The sequence below is a fragment of the Aptenodytes forsteri genome, unplaced genomic scaffold (genome assembly GCF_000699145.1).
Source record: "Aptenodytes forsteri isolate BGI_AS27 unplaced genomic scaffold, ASM69914v1 Scaffold9, whole genome shotgun sequence".
Classification (NCBI taxonomy): domain Eukaryota; kingdom Metazoa; phylum Chordata; class Aves; order Sphenisciformes; family Spheniscidae; genus Aptenodytes; species Aptenodytes forsteri.
The window spans coordinates 6,830,924-6,849,118 of NW_008796217.1; the positions used below are offsets into that span (position 1 = coordinate 6,830,924).

Here is an 18,195-nt window from a genome sequence, read left to right on the forward strand (position 1 = left end):
GGGGAGGGGGGGGAAGTTGTTTGGCAGTTTGTTCAATCTCAGTCAACTTTAGGAAGCCCCAAGTTAAGAAATAAGAGGTTGTCAGATGGTAATGCTGGATATTGGGAAGTCCAGAAAAGCAACAGCTTCCTATTTGTGGTTGGCTAATATATAGAGAGGATACGTAGTAAACCATATGACTTCCTAGCTTGCTCAACCACATCATAGTATATGGGCTAACACCACGTGTACATTAGCAGATGATCATGGCATATGTAAACATCCAACATGCATATTGTTTTTGCATGCTTCTCCTAATGGTATCGTATGTTGCTTGATAGTTGTTCAGTGCTTAAAACAAAAAACTTTTGAAGCTTCAGATGTGATGTTTAATAGGTCTTTCTCTAATGCTGGCTTAGCACCTGCTCCTCCCTCACAGTCACATCAAAGTGAATTGTAAGTAACCGCTCTGAAATCATACAGCATTGCACTGTGGAGTAAAACTGGTGAAAGTACAGGGCAATCAGCCCTGTAAAACCTCTCCATCTGCAGAAAGAATCTCCACAGCCACCTGGATGCTTTTAAACCTTCATTATTTTAAATTTAAAATGGTTGGCTGAGCATTGCTTCTACCAAAATCTGATTCGATAATCGAAGTCAGAGGTGGGGAAGGACCTCTGGGGTCACACAGTCGAGCTTTCTGCCAATAATGGATTGTTCCCTGCAGTTCAGTTTCTAGTGACCTTGGAAATTACTAGCCTGGTAAAATGGTAATGAAAAAACAAAGCTGTTAAAGCTTCAGAAGTAGCCAAAGTGATGCTGTCTCAATGAGAAATTGTGGTTTTGATGTGAGATTCTCTATGTGCACTGCTCCTTGGTTGCACTGTTGAAGTTGTCACGGTTTTAAGCTACGCTTTCTGTCCCATTTTGAGTTGGCTGTAACTAAGAGGTTGGGGGAGGTGAACTTGTTTTAATATTATGCGAACTTATCTCATCCTTTAACTAAATCATTATTTTTATTACAAATAAATAAGTCAGCAACTTGACTAATCCCCTTACTGCAACATTTCCTTCAAGTCCCTGCACTTTTATTCCTTCAACATTTCTAGCTTCCCAGAAACAGGAAACAAGGAGAAAAAAAACGGTTTCTTGCCTTTTTCCATCAAAAACCCTGGTTAATTAGCTAAAACCTCTACTTTTCATGCTTGGGAACCCAAAAATTCCTGAAAAAATTCAGATGCGACACATCATTTTTAGATTTCTTTCAACCAAGCCAATATTGGTTTACTTATCTGTTGATGTAGGCAATAAAGGACAATCTTGACATACACCTAATGAAGTGGGTAGAATTTGGCCCCTCTTTTAAGAAGGAGGCAGCAAAGGCAAGCTCCCACTGGCAAGCTAATTACAGTTTGGGCTGAAAATGGTTTAGGAGGCTGTTAAAAGCTGGGTAGATGGGAAAAGATCCCAAGACACAAAGTTCCCTTCCCGTTGTACCCATTTGATGTGTGGTAATTTCTTCACTAGGGGGCCCTATTGTGAGCTGCCTTTTGGGGTGTGCAGCTCTGTGAATATCCTTTCTTCCCGGGGCTCTGGCCCCCCGACTATTGTATTCACACACACCAGATCTCAGTTGGAGAGGAAAGGGGTTTTCTCAGCTGCCAACTTGCTTAAAAGAGGAGTTAAGAGGAAAAGAAAGCTAATTGGACTGTGCTTGGCAAAAGTCTCTATTTTATTCTGTTTATTCAGATTTTTAAAGGATTGGGTGCCGAGAAACACAGAAATAGTGAGAACACTTATTCCTTAAACAGATTCTTGCGAAGTTTTTACAATAAAAACAGAAAGCTGCTTTAGTAAAGCAGTGTTTATCCTTGCACTAATGCTGGTCATGGATACGTGTCTAACTTAGCTGGAACTAATGCCTGACTTTACTATTCCACTACAGCAACTTAACATTCTGCGTAGGCTGATTATTTTTTCAACAATATTTGCTGAATTCTTTTAAGGGCTGCCAGTATATATTTTTTGAAGCTTAGTTAATAAGAACAGCTGCCAGTGGAGTCGAGGCTAAAAGAGACAAAAAATATCTGCAGAAGGCAAGATTTTACTTCAAAAGATTGGTATTACAAAGCACTACTGTTGCTGGTATAATCACCTTCTTTGGGGGGGATGCTAATATAGACTGGGTTTCTTGTCTTCACAGCCCCCACTGAGCCTTTGCTGTGCAAATTTGCTGATGGAGGGCAAAAGAAGCGCCAGAATCAAAGCAAATACACACAGAATGGAAGGCCGTGGCCCAGAGAAGGAGAGGTAAGTGCCACACAGCAGTTATTTTCCTGGGGTTTGGCAGAAGTCAGCTGCAGACCTGGAGGTCTACCTTTCAGGGCTACAAAGAAATCATGTTGCACACAAAATACAATAGTTTCATACAGGAAAAAGTATATAAGCAGGGGGGAGAGGGAGGCTTGTAATAATGTGCGGAGTGTAAAGTTACAGGAAAAGAGAATTTCAGAGCTTGGTGTGGAACTGTGCACAGCTTTGTCCCACTGCAAGCGCTCTGTCAGCAGCCGGACCTGAGCCCAGTATTCTCTCACTGGTGTGCCATCAGCACCCGTGGCATACCTTTTATAAACCTCAAATCAATTTACACTTAAGCAACTCAACAATGTTATTTCCTCCCTATAGTTCCTGGTGATCAAATAATGTCAGGTAATAGGTGGGTGGTTACAAAAGGGAGAGATGCACTTGCACATCCAAATGTAAAGGTTTGCCAAAAGCTTAACTGAGCTGGGGTCTTCATTCTGTCCAAGACAAAACAGTTCACAGTAGCCTCAGTTCCATCATGTGTACGAAGTTAAAAAAAAAAAATCCAACAGTTGCTTTCTGTTCTGCTGCAAATAGTCTGTTACTGGAGTTTCCTTTCTGTGTACTTGTACATGCAGTGACTCCAAATGTGGGTGAAATAAGAAAGGAATTTGTTTGTTTACTCTTCTTGAATGTTATTATAGGATAAAGACACTTGAATAAATTAGGTAGATCTGGTCATAGTACCTCCTTATGCATGATTATAGCTACGAAGGCTGAAGGACTTACAAGTATTTCTATCCTAAACACCTACTCTTTGTGTTTATGATTTAGACTTCAAGGAAGAAAAAAGTATGTTGCTCAATTGTGACCCACTAGAATACAAGTTTGTGGGGGTTTTTTTCTTTTGGTTTTTTTTTTTTTTTTTTGTGGGTTTTGCTGTATTTACTTCAATTTTACAAAGCAAATAAACAAGAAAACTATTTGGTATTTCTAAGTTAGGTGTTTCTAGAGAGTTTCTGCTTTTTTGTAACGACTTGATTTTGTTAGCTGATATTTTTCAGACCATTAGCTTATGACATATATACTCTAGCATGATTGGTGAGCTCCTAAAACAAACAGAAAGGCTTCTTGAAAGCATAGAAATTTCTCCCTCCAGCAAGGTGGTGGTTGTACACTGTTCCAACAGCAATGCTCCAAAATATTTTTAGCTTTGTGGGCTGAAAGTGCCAGTGTGGCAGCCACATTTGCTACAAGAGATTGCAGAAGTCTCCAAAGATTCATTGCAGTCTCTTATGTCATATGTCTCAAAAAATGGACAGGTCTTCTTAGGAGCCATTATGGTTTGTCATGTTAAGGATCCACTGAGGAACAACTGCCCAAGAAGTACTTCAAGTGGTAGACTCAGGTCATCCTATACAGAGCTTGAAAAACAGAGGTCTATATATAGGAGACAATAATAAACACTCAATAAGGTCAACAATCCATATTTTAAAGACCTCTAAATCCCCGTTTAAATAGTAAATGCCATCATAGCTATTATCTCCACTGTTCTATACTTCCTTCAGTTCAAATCAATAAACAAGAGAACATAAAGTTAAAGCCAACAAGCCACCATTACGCCTGTGGCCTCAGGGCATCAGCTTATTACGTCGTACTTAGTTCATTTGCTGCTAGTGGAGTGGCTCATATTAAGCACAGCGATATCCCTGTGACCTAGAGGCAGGGTGTGGTTGGTGTGTTTATAGTATTAACATTTAAAAACTAGTTTTCAGTGCAGGGAGACATCATTCCTTATTGTTGTTCGCAGTCAGCTACAGAGCTGTTGTCATGGTATAATCTACAAGTGTGGGAAGATGGTAAAGATAGAAACTCAGAAATATTTCAGGCTAGGAATGTGCTCTGTTTTCTTAGATTTTCTTAGATTTTTGCTGTTTACTAACATCTGGTTAATACCTTGCTGTACATTGGACATTTACTACTCAAAGCATCAAGGACAAGAATGTATGTTCTCTTTTAGGGTCACTCATTTATTAGATTTCTTCCCCACCATTGTTAATTTTCTTATTTCCAATGTAAAATCCTTCTGTGTAATTACTCTTATATTTTATATGCAATAGGGTTTTTCTAACTCTTTGTCCTTTAATGATCTTACTCTAACCATGATGTACCATTCAGTTGTTCTCTGTGTCACAGCACTCGGGTAACCTTCCTACAATTATTCCTGTCAACTTTAATTTCTTGAAAAAGGAACAGGCAGTGAGTAGTGAGAAATAATTGCTATATGACAAGTGTCATAGTTCTGATTACAAATGGGATCTGGAAATATTCCCTGAACGTCTGCTTTTTCTTGGTTTCTTCCCCAAAGAAAAGCATTGAAATAGTGTCCAAGAGATTACTCCCTCAGTATTTCCACCCTGGCCAAATCCTGTGGTATCTAGACCAAGATATATTTGGCTATGGTTCAGATAAGCCTTTGCATTCTTGAATACTTATGTGAAAGGCATTTCTAAAACTTCTGAGGTTTAACCAGCATTAGCACTGAGCGTGCGTGAGTATTATTGCTTGGAAGGACAGATCCCAGAGAAATGGCACTAACAGTTCTGTCACTGGCCTCAAATTTGAGTATGCGAAGCAGAAACAGGCAGCTGTGCCCAATACTCTGCTGTAGGGGGGAAATGGCAGGAGATTTAGTGGGGAGGAGCAGGTTTTACTTCTCTGGCCATGCTGTTCTCAGACGTTGTGCTCTTTTATGGAGAGCTTCTGGGGAATTTTATAATGGGATTACTTTTTTTGGTAAAGTTTTCAGGCCATACTGCAGAATGTAATAGAAAATCTTATTCCTATCATACATTTTTGTAGATTGCTTCATAACCATATAGAAATACTTTAGTTGGCTGTTAAATTGGTGTGCCTTTTAAAGTCAAGTCTTTAGGAATACACTGAATTTCTCTAGGGCTTTTCAGGGGCTTTTTTTGGTACTTGGTTACTTGGCCAGTTGTAACCAGGGAAGAATGCCTGACCTTGAATAGCACTTTCTAGTCCTTACCCTTCCACTCTTGTTTGAAGCCTCAGGAAATACTCAGCAGATTTACTGAGGCATTTGACTGAGGATTTGTGATGGCTGACCAGTTCTGGACTAAGGAGCCGAGAGCTTAGATTACTGATGGCTTTGTAAATGGCTGTCAAATTAGGCATCTAACATACAGGTGCAATAAATGTACAGTGAAACCTGCAAATGTTGGAAATATTTGCAGTGAAATTCTGGCCTAATAACTGAGTTATTAGTTTAATTTTTTTATTTCAGGATAGTTTTTTTCTGAGTCACACTGGTTTAATTCAGCACTCTGTTTTGAAACTTGCCCTGACAAGATCATGTTGAGATGGTGATAGAGTGTAATCATATTCAAAATCTGTCTGTAAAATATTTGATTTAATTTACCTCTAAATTGCAATTGACAAGTCTAGAGGTGGGTGACATTTCTCAAAAAAAATGTTCACTAGCTGAAAATGCATCTGGGGAATCAAGAGTAGTTACAAAGTGAGACCAGATTGAATTAAAAACTGCAACTTAAATTTTACAACATAGTCTTTTATTACAGATTTACTGAAACTTTGTTTTGGTTATTCCAAAATAAAATCTTTTGATAGGGGTATTTAAGAAAGGGTTTATTTGAAATTTATCTGGTAGAAAGGAAGAAATCTCACATAAACAGAAAACAAATGAAATGCTGTGCATCAGCTCAAAGTTTATTATTGTTTACATTCCTCTAGAAAGAACAGCTCTAGAAATGGTAGCCTTTCTATATCTGGTCAGCCCAAGGTTATTAAGGTTTTTTTTACAGTCACAACATTTTGAAGCCTTTGATACTTCATTTGCAAGTTTCTGTAAAATTTAGACCATTTAAATATTTGCGTTGTCTTTCTTGCAAGAGAATATCACCATTACTGTATTGGTGCATATATCACAACAGTGACATGCACCATTGAATGTGACCCCCTTGTCATTGAATTTGGTCTGATGTCTATAACGATATTCAATAAATGCCACCAATAATTCTTCTATTGATTGCTTTCTTGCTTCTGTAATCTGGGTTACATTTTTGTTTCTCAATAGCCAAGAGGTTAACCTCTATTTCCTCCCCTTCCCTTTCTTCCTCCTTTCCCCCTTTCTCCTCTGTTTTCTTTCAAGATCAGTTGGTGAAATGTCTAAAGAATTAAACATGTTTTTAATTCTTTCTTAAAAAAATAAGGTGACCTAGTAGTTTGGGAATGTTGCTTTTGTTAACAGTTTCTCTTTTTATCTGCTACTCATTACAATTTTGTCTAATGCAAACAGTAATTTAGAGAGAAAAACATACAATAGGTAATTTGAGAGACTTCCCAATTTTTTTGTAAAGTCAGTACCAGTGAAGGGCTGAAGCAGTTGATCCTGGTGCCAGTCGTCCCTTCTTTACCAGCAGCAGGCATTTAGAAATGATTAGTAGATCTGTGCAAGGCCCATTTATAACTCAGACATAGATTTCTTTTTATGCTTCCAAGGAGATAGGCACTACTTAGTTGTGTTCCGTAATCCTCAGTGTCTAGGGCTGATGTATTTTATACCTAGACAAATAATTTTTCCGTTTCTGTGGGAGACAATTTCCAGGCCTGTCCAGATATGCAGTAGTACCCGCATATGCAAACCACGCACAAAGACACTTACTATATATTTAGTGTGCGTGTAGGTTAGACATTGGTCAGTATTTTGCATGCTTATTTTCAGCAAAAGCGTAGTTTAGCAAAGAGAGGAATTGAACCTGAAGAGAAGCCTACACAGAGGGAGAAAGTAGAAGGGCAAAAGGTAACTGGCAAGTAAGTGAAAAGATACAGAGCAATGAGTTAAAAATTCTTCATGGCACAAGGCTGTCATTGTGGGCAACGTTTTGAAAAGGTGCCCAAGTGGCACAAATACCAAAGACCAGCTTAAATGGTTGGCTTTTGAGCTTCTAAAGCACATAGAAATATTTTAAAGTAATAACCTATATCAAACCACTGTCCCTGAAATCAGGATTTTAAAAGGGACTGGTTTTAGTCATAACAAGGGCCATGGTTTGGTTAAAGTAGAATCAGGACTCTCTGAGATTCGTTTTCCTAGTTTTCATTTTGGCTTTGGATTTCCTTCTGCGGTGAAAAACATCATGCCATTTGCCCCAGAGATTTTCTTGCAGTTGGGTTTTTCTCCAAATTATGCTGCTACGACAGTGTTTTCTTACGCAGAATAAAAGATGTTGGAGACAGGGGAAAAGGACATATCTTTTTCTGCACTCTGCTGTATCCCCAACAGATATTTGGTGGGCTGTCATTTTCAGTAGTGCTGCAAGCCATCCCTGGAAGTCTTTCCAACTCACTGTAACACACACATCTAGTGTGCAGATGTGACTGTAATCCACAGCTGACTTAACACTGGATCAGACCGATGGCAAAACGGGTGTGCCAGATCCCCAAAAGCAGATGGTTCATAGACCTGAAGATGGCAAGGTTAAATATATGAGTTGGCTGTAGAAACAGAATAATTATATTGTATTATATATGTCTCTATGAGGAGGATATTATCCTCATTTTTTTCTTTTTAACTTTTGTAAACTTCAGCACTTCTCTTTTAACTCATCAGATAAATTGAAGTGGGAGCAAAGTGACTCAACAGCGAGAACAGAAGCTGTGTAGATCAGACTTCCAGTCCAGTTCTGTAGGACAAAAAGGGTTTCTTGTCATTCATTTGGATAGCTGAACTTGTCATTGTGTTTATCAGCTCAACCTCTGACCTTCTGAAGTTCATTAATCACTTCCCAAGTTTGACCTCAATATGATATATTTTTCTCTCCACAACCACTTTTTTCTCAGAACTTGCAGCTGCTTAAGGAGCACACATCACTGGGAAATGCTCCATTTCTTTCATATGCATCTATATATTTAAGAGGTGTCACATTTACATCCTAGATTTCTCCTTCTCTAAAAAAGAAAGGGTTTTTATTCAGAATTAAATTCAGAAATATTTCTAGTAATGTGGAATATTTCTGACAACTGTTTAAATAATCAAAGGAAGGAACTCTGCCAAGTTAACTTTACTGCTGACTGAGCTTATTTTATTAAATCAGTATTCTAAACGAATCTCATTTGCGTTGTTGGTTTCTTCCCCCTTCTCTCTCTTCCTTCTTCAAAGTGTTTCAGTCAGACTATCTGCTGTCAGGGCACAAGAGATCCTTGTAGTGTGATGCCTGGCAGATATTAGCGGTGGTAACTTATCTTCTGGTCTAACTCCTACATTGGTTCATGGCAGAAATCCCTTGAGTCCTAGGGTACAACCTTATTTTTCCAAATCTCACCTGAAGAAGGAGAAACCCAGGGAGCCTCCTGCTTGGAAAACCCACCACATCAGTGGATTTCACCCCTTTTTAGTTTGTAGGCTTTTACAATTTTTTTCCGGTGGGACTGTGGCCTCATGCACAGTTAGAAATCCTGCAGTGACAGCAGCCTTGCTTTGCGCAGGTGCTCCAGCACTAGGCATAGGCTGGCCAGAGCAGGTTTGAGGAGATATGTGGAAGATTCACCTCTGAGGAAGAGGCGTAGGACATCTCTGTAGTAGGTCAATATTATGGTGAATTTTTGCACATAACGAGGGAAAGATGCGTACACTTGACTGAAGGTGATGATATGTTGGTGAAGCTGTTTGTGCAAGCTACTTCCCAGCAGCAAAGAAGATATCATGCAACCTAAGATTTGGTCATTTATAGATACTTCTGTTTGCTGGAAGACAGTTACTGGGCTGATAAAGGTTGTTATTGTGAGAGTTCAGAGAGATTTGGAAGAGAAATTATAAACCTACTTATTTCACATGATATTGAAGATGTGATCATTTTTTTAATAATCACTCCACAACTTAATAATTTCTTTGAGAGATTTACAAATCCAATTTACATAAGCAATGCAAATGTGATGGTCTAAGAGTCTTTTTAATGAGGCAAATGTGCTCATTTATGTTCAAATCATAACAAAGAGAGGGAAAAAAACAGAAACAGAACACCTTGTCTTTGCCCATAGAAAATTTTTCACAGTAAAGTGTTGAACAAAGGCCTTCAAACTTCCTGGGGGAACCCTTGCCTTCCAGAGGCTTTCTGACATTTCCTGCACTTTATTGAAAAAAAGAGTTTAAATTTGAAGAAAGGTGCAGACTGGGTCTCTTGTTATTAGAATCTCTTTGTTCACCAATGTCAATAATTAGAAAACTGCAGCAACAAAATAGCAAAAATCTTCATTCCTTTGTCTTAAGTTCAGACACTTTGGTAAAAATAAGTGATAAGTAAACACATATGGTTTAAATAGTCTTTTTAAAAAAATCATTATTTTAAGCAAGCTGGTTTTATTTCAGTGTCACTTATGACATTCTGAACACACCAGTAGAGTAATCATTGAGAATGGTCTTTATTATTATGTGTGGGACCGATAGCAGATATCCCTTTTTTTTCCGATTGCTTTAAGGAATTGCATGTTGAAATGTTGAGGTGCAGGATTTTCATTCAGTAGCTGAGTACATGTCCATTATCTGGCTGAGCAGCATAAAAATTCTGTGGTTCAGTTGCTCCTTCATAGAAGATTTATCTGACAAATATTTTCCTAAAGCGGTGTTCCATCATCAGTGCCACTCTCTCAGGTGGCATTTCATCAGAAAGTGTCACTATCAGAAGAAGGAATAAGACCCTGTCCTTCCACTGAAACATGAACAAAACAATAGATGCAAAAACCTGGAAGAAAATGCTCTTCAGCACAACTGAGGACTGCTATAGAGGCTTCAGCCAGTGCCTCAGTATAGTTAATACCATATTAAGCACAGTGACAACTATAATCGGTACTGTTTTTGACAGAATAACCTGGACCTCTATCGCGTGGAAGTCTGAGGCCAACCCTAATATTCTGTATTTGGTATTTTTGGAATTCCTGTTTGTGTGCTATGGAGGAAAGTGCAGACAATTTTCCAGTAAGTTATTATTGCTCATCAGTTTTTATTCCTGATGAATGAGGATGCTTCAGACCATAAATCTTTCACTGGTCCAGGCTAACTGTTGCCTCTCCTGGGCTTCCAGCCAGCATAATTTTGTAGGGAGGAATTACACAACTTGATGAGAAAGAAGTAAATAGTCCTCTGTTAGCAGCTATTTGAAATAGCAGCTGTTTAAGGCTATTCAGCAATGGGGGATATTAGCAATATTACTGGGCAAACTGTAGGTGGTGTACCATATGCATGTATTGCCACACGCTGTGTCGTATTTGTCTAATGTGAAACTTTCATTTACTGGCAAATGTGGTAGTGATATTTATAGTGGTCGCTGTTGAAGTCCTTGAACAGATTCTGGTAATCTGTCACTGTGCAGTATGGATATGGAGTGTGGATAAGGAGATGAGTGTCTACCCTTTCATATTTTGTACTCGCCAGGCCTACAACGGTGTCCCTTACTCCTAGTAGCGATAATATGTAATAGACGTGATGCTAATATATAGAGAACGGAGTATGTGCAGTTTGTCTGCATGGACCCACACGCAGGTCTGGGGCATGATGGGGTTGGAGGGCAAGCTGAGGGTCTGTGCACGACCGCGTGCTCTCATATCAACTGAAAGCAGCGTCAACGCATGTTTGCAGGTCTCGTCTGGACGCTGAGCATTGTTAGGGCTCCAGTGAAAGAGCTGCTGCAATTTATCCTTTCTGCACCCTCATACTTATCTGTGTCAGAGAAACTAAAATAAGAGCTCTCCCTCCCTTGTTGCCACTCTGTCCCCAGGTCACACTAATGCGAGCTGTGGTATATAGTGGGCTCTGATCCAGGCAACTCCAGGACCGTTAGATCTAAAAACTCCCTTATTTAGAAAGCTTGGATCTCTCCTTTCCTAAGGGATTATAAGGGTTTCTTTTCTTAGTCTTGAGTAGATGTGTGATGAGATGTTAAAATGTCAACACCTTGATGTATAGAGAATATCTTAAGTTATTTTTAAGTTTTTTAAAAAATTGTTAGAACTAATTTTTCTGTCCCTCTATGGCTTGTACATACTATTTAAGCTGTCTTCACCAGCGCAGGAATATAAAAAGAGAGCAATAACAAATTTTACAAGTGTTGAAAAGAGAAAGGAAAATAAGAGAGGGTTTTTTCTCTAAAATGTATTGCAGACAAAAAATGTTTATGATATTAAAGTTTTATTGGCTCTCTTTTAGGAGGAACTGTATACATTTCCATTAGTAATTAATGCAGCCCCACCAAACACCATAACATGATGAGAATGTATAAGACATAAGAATATAAAAACAAGTAGATCATCCCTTATGATTTTCTAAGCTAATTTATTTTTTATATCAAAACTAGCAGTGGTTGTGGTCACCCTAGATTTGATTCTTTGACATTTTAAACTTGCAGAAATAGCCATTTTTATTTTTCTTCATATGAAATGATTGAATTTAAAAAAAAAAAAGTGTTCTTGGCCTTAGTCTCCTGAATTATCTTTTGCTTGGGAGATAGTACATATTTTATTAAAACAATGGCATTTTCAATAAGCAAAGCATTTGCCCTAGCATCTGCTTAAAAGAATAATGAGAAAAATATACAAATTTAATAATGACATGAACCTTTTTTTTGGCTACATAAGGTAATGTGAAGCCTACCCTTTCAGATTAGAAATTAATTTTGGCCTCTGGAAACTTGGACCATCTCCTCTTAGACCAGTGCGCAGCTGCCGGGCTAACCTGGCTCTTCCAGGAGTGCTGCCTGCTCTCTGCCTGCTCATCACCAGAGCGTTTACCCTGGCTGCTCACCTGCCTGCATGGGAGCCAGCCAAGCCCAAACGCTTTCCTGATCTGTCTGAGCAGCCATCTGGAAGGGGACAGATGCCATTATTCAAAAGTACTTTGGTAGATGGGTCCAGGGGCATTAAGAGCTCCCACTAGGAGCGTGGACCCTGCTGCACAGTTAGTAAAGCACCTGTCCTTGAAGCGAATGCTTCGGTCTCAGGCAGCGAGCATATGGTCTGTATGACAAACAGAGAGAAATACAGTGTGTTGGGGTGGGGGGTGCCATGGCCATTTTTCAGCTGCTCCCAAAGGGAGAGGAGCACTTTGAGTAATGGGGGCCCTCTCCTCTCTCCTAGCCCTGCACAAAGGGAAGTGTCTTCCCATCTCCTGGTAGTGTCTTACATTGGAAAGTATTCATGAAGGGAGGAAGAAAAATAAGGCAGACAAAAAGTCAAAGCAAATGCAGTGTGTGGGAGGAGATATTATCAGTCCCACGTCTCAAAGTGGATGCTGGGGAAAAAGCTGGTCCTTCCCACACGGTCCCGACTGCAGTCTTGGAGCATAAGGTGGAGCAGGAAATTCAGTCTCCAGCCCTGCTCTCTCCCTGCCTTTCCTGCGGTACCTGTGGACATGTCTGCTACTGGTGGCGGTGGTGACAGTTGTTAACTGGACGCTGTTTTGACACTGCCAAATCCTTTCACACAGGTCACCATCTGCTTGGTGGTGAACGACAGTTGAAAGGCTCTGTGTAGCCCATTAACAAATTCTTTTGCTGTCCAGACCTCTGAAGTATTTTAAAAGCCTTGTTTAAAAGCTCGAGCACTTTTTTTTTTGCGGTTGGTCTTTTCTGCTTCACAGCCCACTTTCTGTTTCTTGTCTCATGGTAATGAATTAACTGTAAGTACGAGTGACAGCCTGGGGAAATGGTAGACTGGGGTCACGCAGGGTGTGGCCTTTGTAGGAAAGATGAGACTCCTTCCTGAGCAGATCTCATCAAGCTGGCTTTAGAATATTTACCAACTACCTGTCTCACAGGCAACAGCAGGATTTGGCCCTGTCTTGCTGTAGTGTGCAACCAGATGTAAATGCATTGATCTCAGTGGAGTTACTAACTGCTACTGGTGCAACAAAAACACCGTTTGGCCTAAATGTTGTGGAGAGATGACAACCAACATACTGATCAGGTCTGTTTCTCTGGGATCTCTCAGGCAGGGGAGGTAGCCAATCTGTCCGTGCTGCTTTGGACCATCTGAGTTTCCCTGGAGAATTCAGATTTCCATCTAAGTTGCATTCAGTTTTTATTCATATTGGCTTAGAATATGTTTAATGTCTTTTTTTTTGTCTTTTTTTTTTTTTCTGCAGTAAGTTGCATTCAGTTTTTATTCATATTGGCTTAGAATATGTTTAATGTCTTTTTTTTTGTCTTTTTTTTTTTTCTGCAGTAATAGTAAAAATCTGTTTTTCTTCCCTAACTATGTGCAGGCTGGCATGGCTTTGACTTACGATCCAACAGCTGCTATTCAGAATGGGTAAGGAATGCATGTTTTCATATGCCTTTTTAAAAATTATTTTGAATGCCATCTTCTGTTTTCTCTTTCTGTGGTGAAACTTACTCAGAAGCAAATTCACTCAGTTGTATTTCATCTGAAGCATGTAATGCTATATTGTCAAGCTCTTCTTTTAGTTTCCCTTTTGTTTTTATGCCCTGTTGTTTGTAATATCCATTTGAATGGGAAGTTGTTTTTCCTAATAGTTTCCATCTCTATTTGGCAAATGCTAGTGAATGTTTTTTTAAGCTCTCTCTGTCATGAAATGGAAACCAGTAAAGTTTCCCTTTACTGACTTAGCTTTTGTTAAAATAATCATTGAAGATTCCAGCATATTTTGGATAATAGAGCTGTTACTTCATGTGGGGTTCTCTCTACGGGCTGGCTGGCTTCCATAGCATTGTCTGAATAGAAATGCCAAATAGGGAGAAAGCCTTAAATTAGTGTGTAAGCAGATGGGATTTAGGGGTAAAATTCTGAGCAGCACTCTTCTTCATTTCTCAGCTACAGTTTGCCGACACAAAGAATTGTAACTTTTTTTCAAATTTAGCAGAGAAACTACATCACCGTATTATTTACCTGCATGATTACATTTCCAATTATTTCATGAGCTAGAAAAACAGAGCCTTGAAATCTAGCTATCCTTTCAGAGAGGTTAACAACAATTTGAAGAGAAGCAGGAGGTTCAGCCCAGAACTCTTTGACAGTCACTCTTTGATCAGAGAGATGTTTGATATGATTATCAAATTCCATGCATACTCCCATCTGTGTTCTCCAGCTGAAGGGGAGAATGTATTGATATAGGTGAGAATGGCTTTATTTGTTAAATATTTGTTAGGGCACTGCTAGTTGAAGCATTTAGGAAAAAACTAACATTCCCAGTAGTTTAAAAAAAAAAAAGGTCAATTATAATAATTAGTATATTTTGCTTAATTGCCCTTTACAAGCAGTAGTTTTGTAGGACTCGTGATATTCCCATATTGTGGAAGAAGTGGCCAAACCAGAGCAACTCAGAAAAAAGAGGGGTTTTGCATAGTTGTGATTTCAGAATCCTCTGGTTCTGTTTCCCTGTTCTGACCTCCCAAACGAGTCTTTCTCCTTTATCATCATGCTTTTCAGTTGGTAACACATTATAGGCTATAAATAAAACCATCACTAGTTCATAATCCACCAGTGTTTTATCCGGACAACTGGCTTTTATTTCAAAGGAATTCCAGCATGTCAGTTGCATGAATGTTTTGGAAACTATAATTTGAATGATCCTTTGAGATTAATATCATTTTACTACAAGAATAATTTTTTTGAAATTGTGAAAGTTATCTCAGAATCAGACATTATTTGTATCAGAGAGTACCCATACTGCTCAGGTGTTCAGGCTGCTCAGATGGTTTGGTCACTCAATTGTTTGAACATGCTGTCACTGATCATTTGGAAAAGAAATAGTACCCAATGGAGAATTTCAGCTCTGCAGTTTTTTAAATATTCTTTTATTTGAAAAGCATGAAATAAACTACAGCACTGCATATCTGTCTAAGAGTGACAATTAATTACCGCTTTGACATACTCTTCTTTCTAGAGTGTCAAAATATTTTCAATTTCATCAGGACAAAACCATCTCATTCAAAATGCTCGTATGGTGAGGTCTTGATTGTATGCAGTATCATGAGGAGAAGCTCTTACTATGTGGAAAAAAAGATTTGTCCACCAAAAGTTACACAACTGCTGTTCCATCCTTTGGTTGCATCTTTAAAATGCTGTCACCTGAGGATCACCAGGACCCTTTGGTTACACAGTTTCTTTTTAGGTCCCCAGGCATTCACTTGATAGTGTCTATATATCCTGTAGTTACAAATTTTTACTATTTTTCATAAATCTCTTTACTTGCAAGTACAATAAAAATGTAGCTCATGGGTTTTGTTTTAGCTAAGTCTGGGAGCACCTCGATGCTTTGCTTGTAAAATGTGCAAATGCCATTTGTTGCTCACAGACACAACACATGGGTATCATAGCAGGCGTGTGGCCATGGTGAAAGAGAGTTAAAGGCTCTCAAGCACTATGAAGTAAAACAGGTTAACTTAATAGTCAGTGAAGAGGCATTAGGCAAACACATTGCTCTTCCTCACAGTGAGGACAGTCTGGAAGTGAGCACAGAGCTGCTGCTTGCAGCCCCCTTGTGTTGATGGCGTGCCCATACCCACCCTGTGGGTAAAATGCTGCATAATACTTTGCAGTAAGGTGGACAAAGCAGCTAAGGTTTGCATGGAGCAATGTTACCCAAAGGTCTGTAAAACAAAGACCGCTTCCTTGCAGCAGGCCTGCTCGGTGCAGTCAGGTTAAGTGGGTGTTGACCCCGCACACAGCTCAGGACTTGTTGATGTGCTGTGATAAGCATGAGTCGCTCAGTCCTTTGGGTGCCCAGCAGCATGGAGCTTAGTGAACTGAGGCTGGAGATGGGAAATGTAAAGATACCCAAGCCAAGGTGAAGATTCAGGTGAGGTATGAATTACCAATAAAACTTAAAAAGCAAGATTGACTGCACATGCTGATGTCTATTAGATTCCTTTATAGGGTTGATAGATGCATTTTGATGCATGTAAGTTGCTAAGTCCACACAGGATTATATGGAGGATGGAAGCCTACTAGAGAGACGTGTCTCTGCAGGTGTTAGAGTGGTATTTAAAATCTGCAATTCCTTAAGAGGCATGGATTATATTAGGTTTTGAGTTGGGGCATAACAAAACCTCAGGGAAGAATCTGGACTCTTGTATGTTGTCCAGATGAAAAGGTGGGTTCTCATTGCTCATGGTGTAGTACTATCACTTTTATTACTGTATAACTGCGTATTTGCCTTGAAAATCTATAGCAGGAATAAAACAAAAGAGAGTGAGAGAGAGGCTTTCACTAAAAATAGCTAAGATTTTTTCCCCACGAAGGAATAGATAATTTTCTTCTGAGTCTATTACGTTGTAAAGCTTGATTCTCCATTTCATTATATTGTTTTTATGCCCATGTAACTCTGTTTAAGCATCCAGTGGAGTTACATCAGCGTAAAACTGGTATAATGGAGTGGAGAATCCGGCCAGTAGTGTACCATAGCACTGCAGTATGAGTTACTGAAGATGTGGTAACCACACACTTCAGTAGATAAGCTCTTTCCCCCCGCCAATCTCTCTGTGACTTTTTTGTTTTATAATCAGCCTTTTCTGAATTGCATTTACAAAGGTACTCAGGTTTTATTTTGGGAGTAGTGTGCCTGTGGTAATATGCTATTTATTTTTCAATTTGTGGTATTAATATTGTTTTAGTGGTTTAATGCACTCATACAAAGAACAAAATAGAGCTCTTGTTCTTGTACTGTAAGGATGCTCATTTAAAATGTTCCTGAGGCTTGAGTCCTTCTGGCCATTTGACTAAGATTGCGATGTACTGTATCAGTTTAATATCTGATATCTGGGGGACTATACTGTGCATTTGCTGGCCAATGGGCTCAATATTCAGATAGGTCTTTTTCATCTCAAACATCTGACTCTCTGGCTTATTGCAACAGAAAATTGCTGCCTTGATAATGCTTGGTAATACTCTTACATTATGTGAGCCCCAGGATACTATTTATGAATCTAACTTTTTCAGTACTGCCTGCAGGCATGAGGCATGAGCAAATGGTGTTTATTGCAGTGCAAATAGGGTCTTGCTCTTGTGCAGATTCTGTGTGGAAGCTTGCACATTCCCCCATAGGATGGGAACCATATGGATTTTTTTTTTTCTATTTTTTGGCAGGGAAATAGCGACCAGACGCTACAGATAATGCAGTCCCCAAATGCGGAGGGAGGGTTGATGTAGGAGGGGAGTATGTGCTTTGTCTGTTAAGCAACAGAAACTGTTCTTAAAGCATTGCCTGTGTCTGCCTGATGATGTACTGGGAACGTGGTTCTTTTTAACATATCTTAAAAACATCTTCTTTTGAGCCTTTTATACACTCTACTTCATGAACGTCCAGGAACATCTTTTTGCTTCCTAGTGATGAGTTTTCCCTGTGCTTATGGAATCTGGGCATGCTGAAAATGTCTATTTTTAATACAAGGGCAATGTCCGTTTTGCCTCATCCCTGCCACCTGCCTTTCTATGCTTTTGCTTCTAGCATTGCAATTGCAGCTGAGGAGCAGGGACACTGACTCGCACCTGCAAAAAACTGTGTGGGCCAATATAAGGATGCAAACCGCATTTGTGGAAAATGCAGCTGAGCCTTTCGGAGAGCTCTCCTTAGAGCCCACAGGTCAACTACCACAAAGCCTACAGCTCTCAAAGTACCATACCAGAGGCTGTACATTTTAATGCCAGGAAACTTGGGGGTATAATTGAACAATATATCTAAAATGAGTCAAAGCCAGTATAATTTATATCTCTTTCCACTTCTCTTTCTGATGTACATATTCTGATGACTGAGAATGCTGTATTCCCTTGGACTTACTTACGACATGCATCTTCCACCCCATTTCACCTCTCCCTGAGCCTAAAGAAAAAAAAAAAAAAAAGAAAGCCTAAGATGGGATATCG

General features: G+C 39.3%; 1 protein-coding gene across 2 annotated transcripts in view; it reads left to right on the top strand.

Moving 5' to 3' along the window:
• The window catches only part of RBMS3 (RNA binding motif single stranded interacting protein 3), a 450,305-nt gene that overhangs the window by 365,586 nt on the left and 66,524 nt on the right, over positions 1-18,195 (top strand). For both annotated transcript variants that reach the window (XM_009288628.2, XM_009288627.1), the window contains 2 exons: positions 2,183-2,289; positions 13,577-13,623. In XM_009288628.2, the coding sequence (XP_009286903.1) occupies positions 2,183-2,289; positions 13,577-13,623 (154 nt within the window). The remainder of the gene's footprint in view (positions 1-2,182; positions 2,290-13,576; positions 13,624-18,195) is intronic.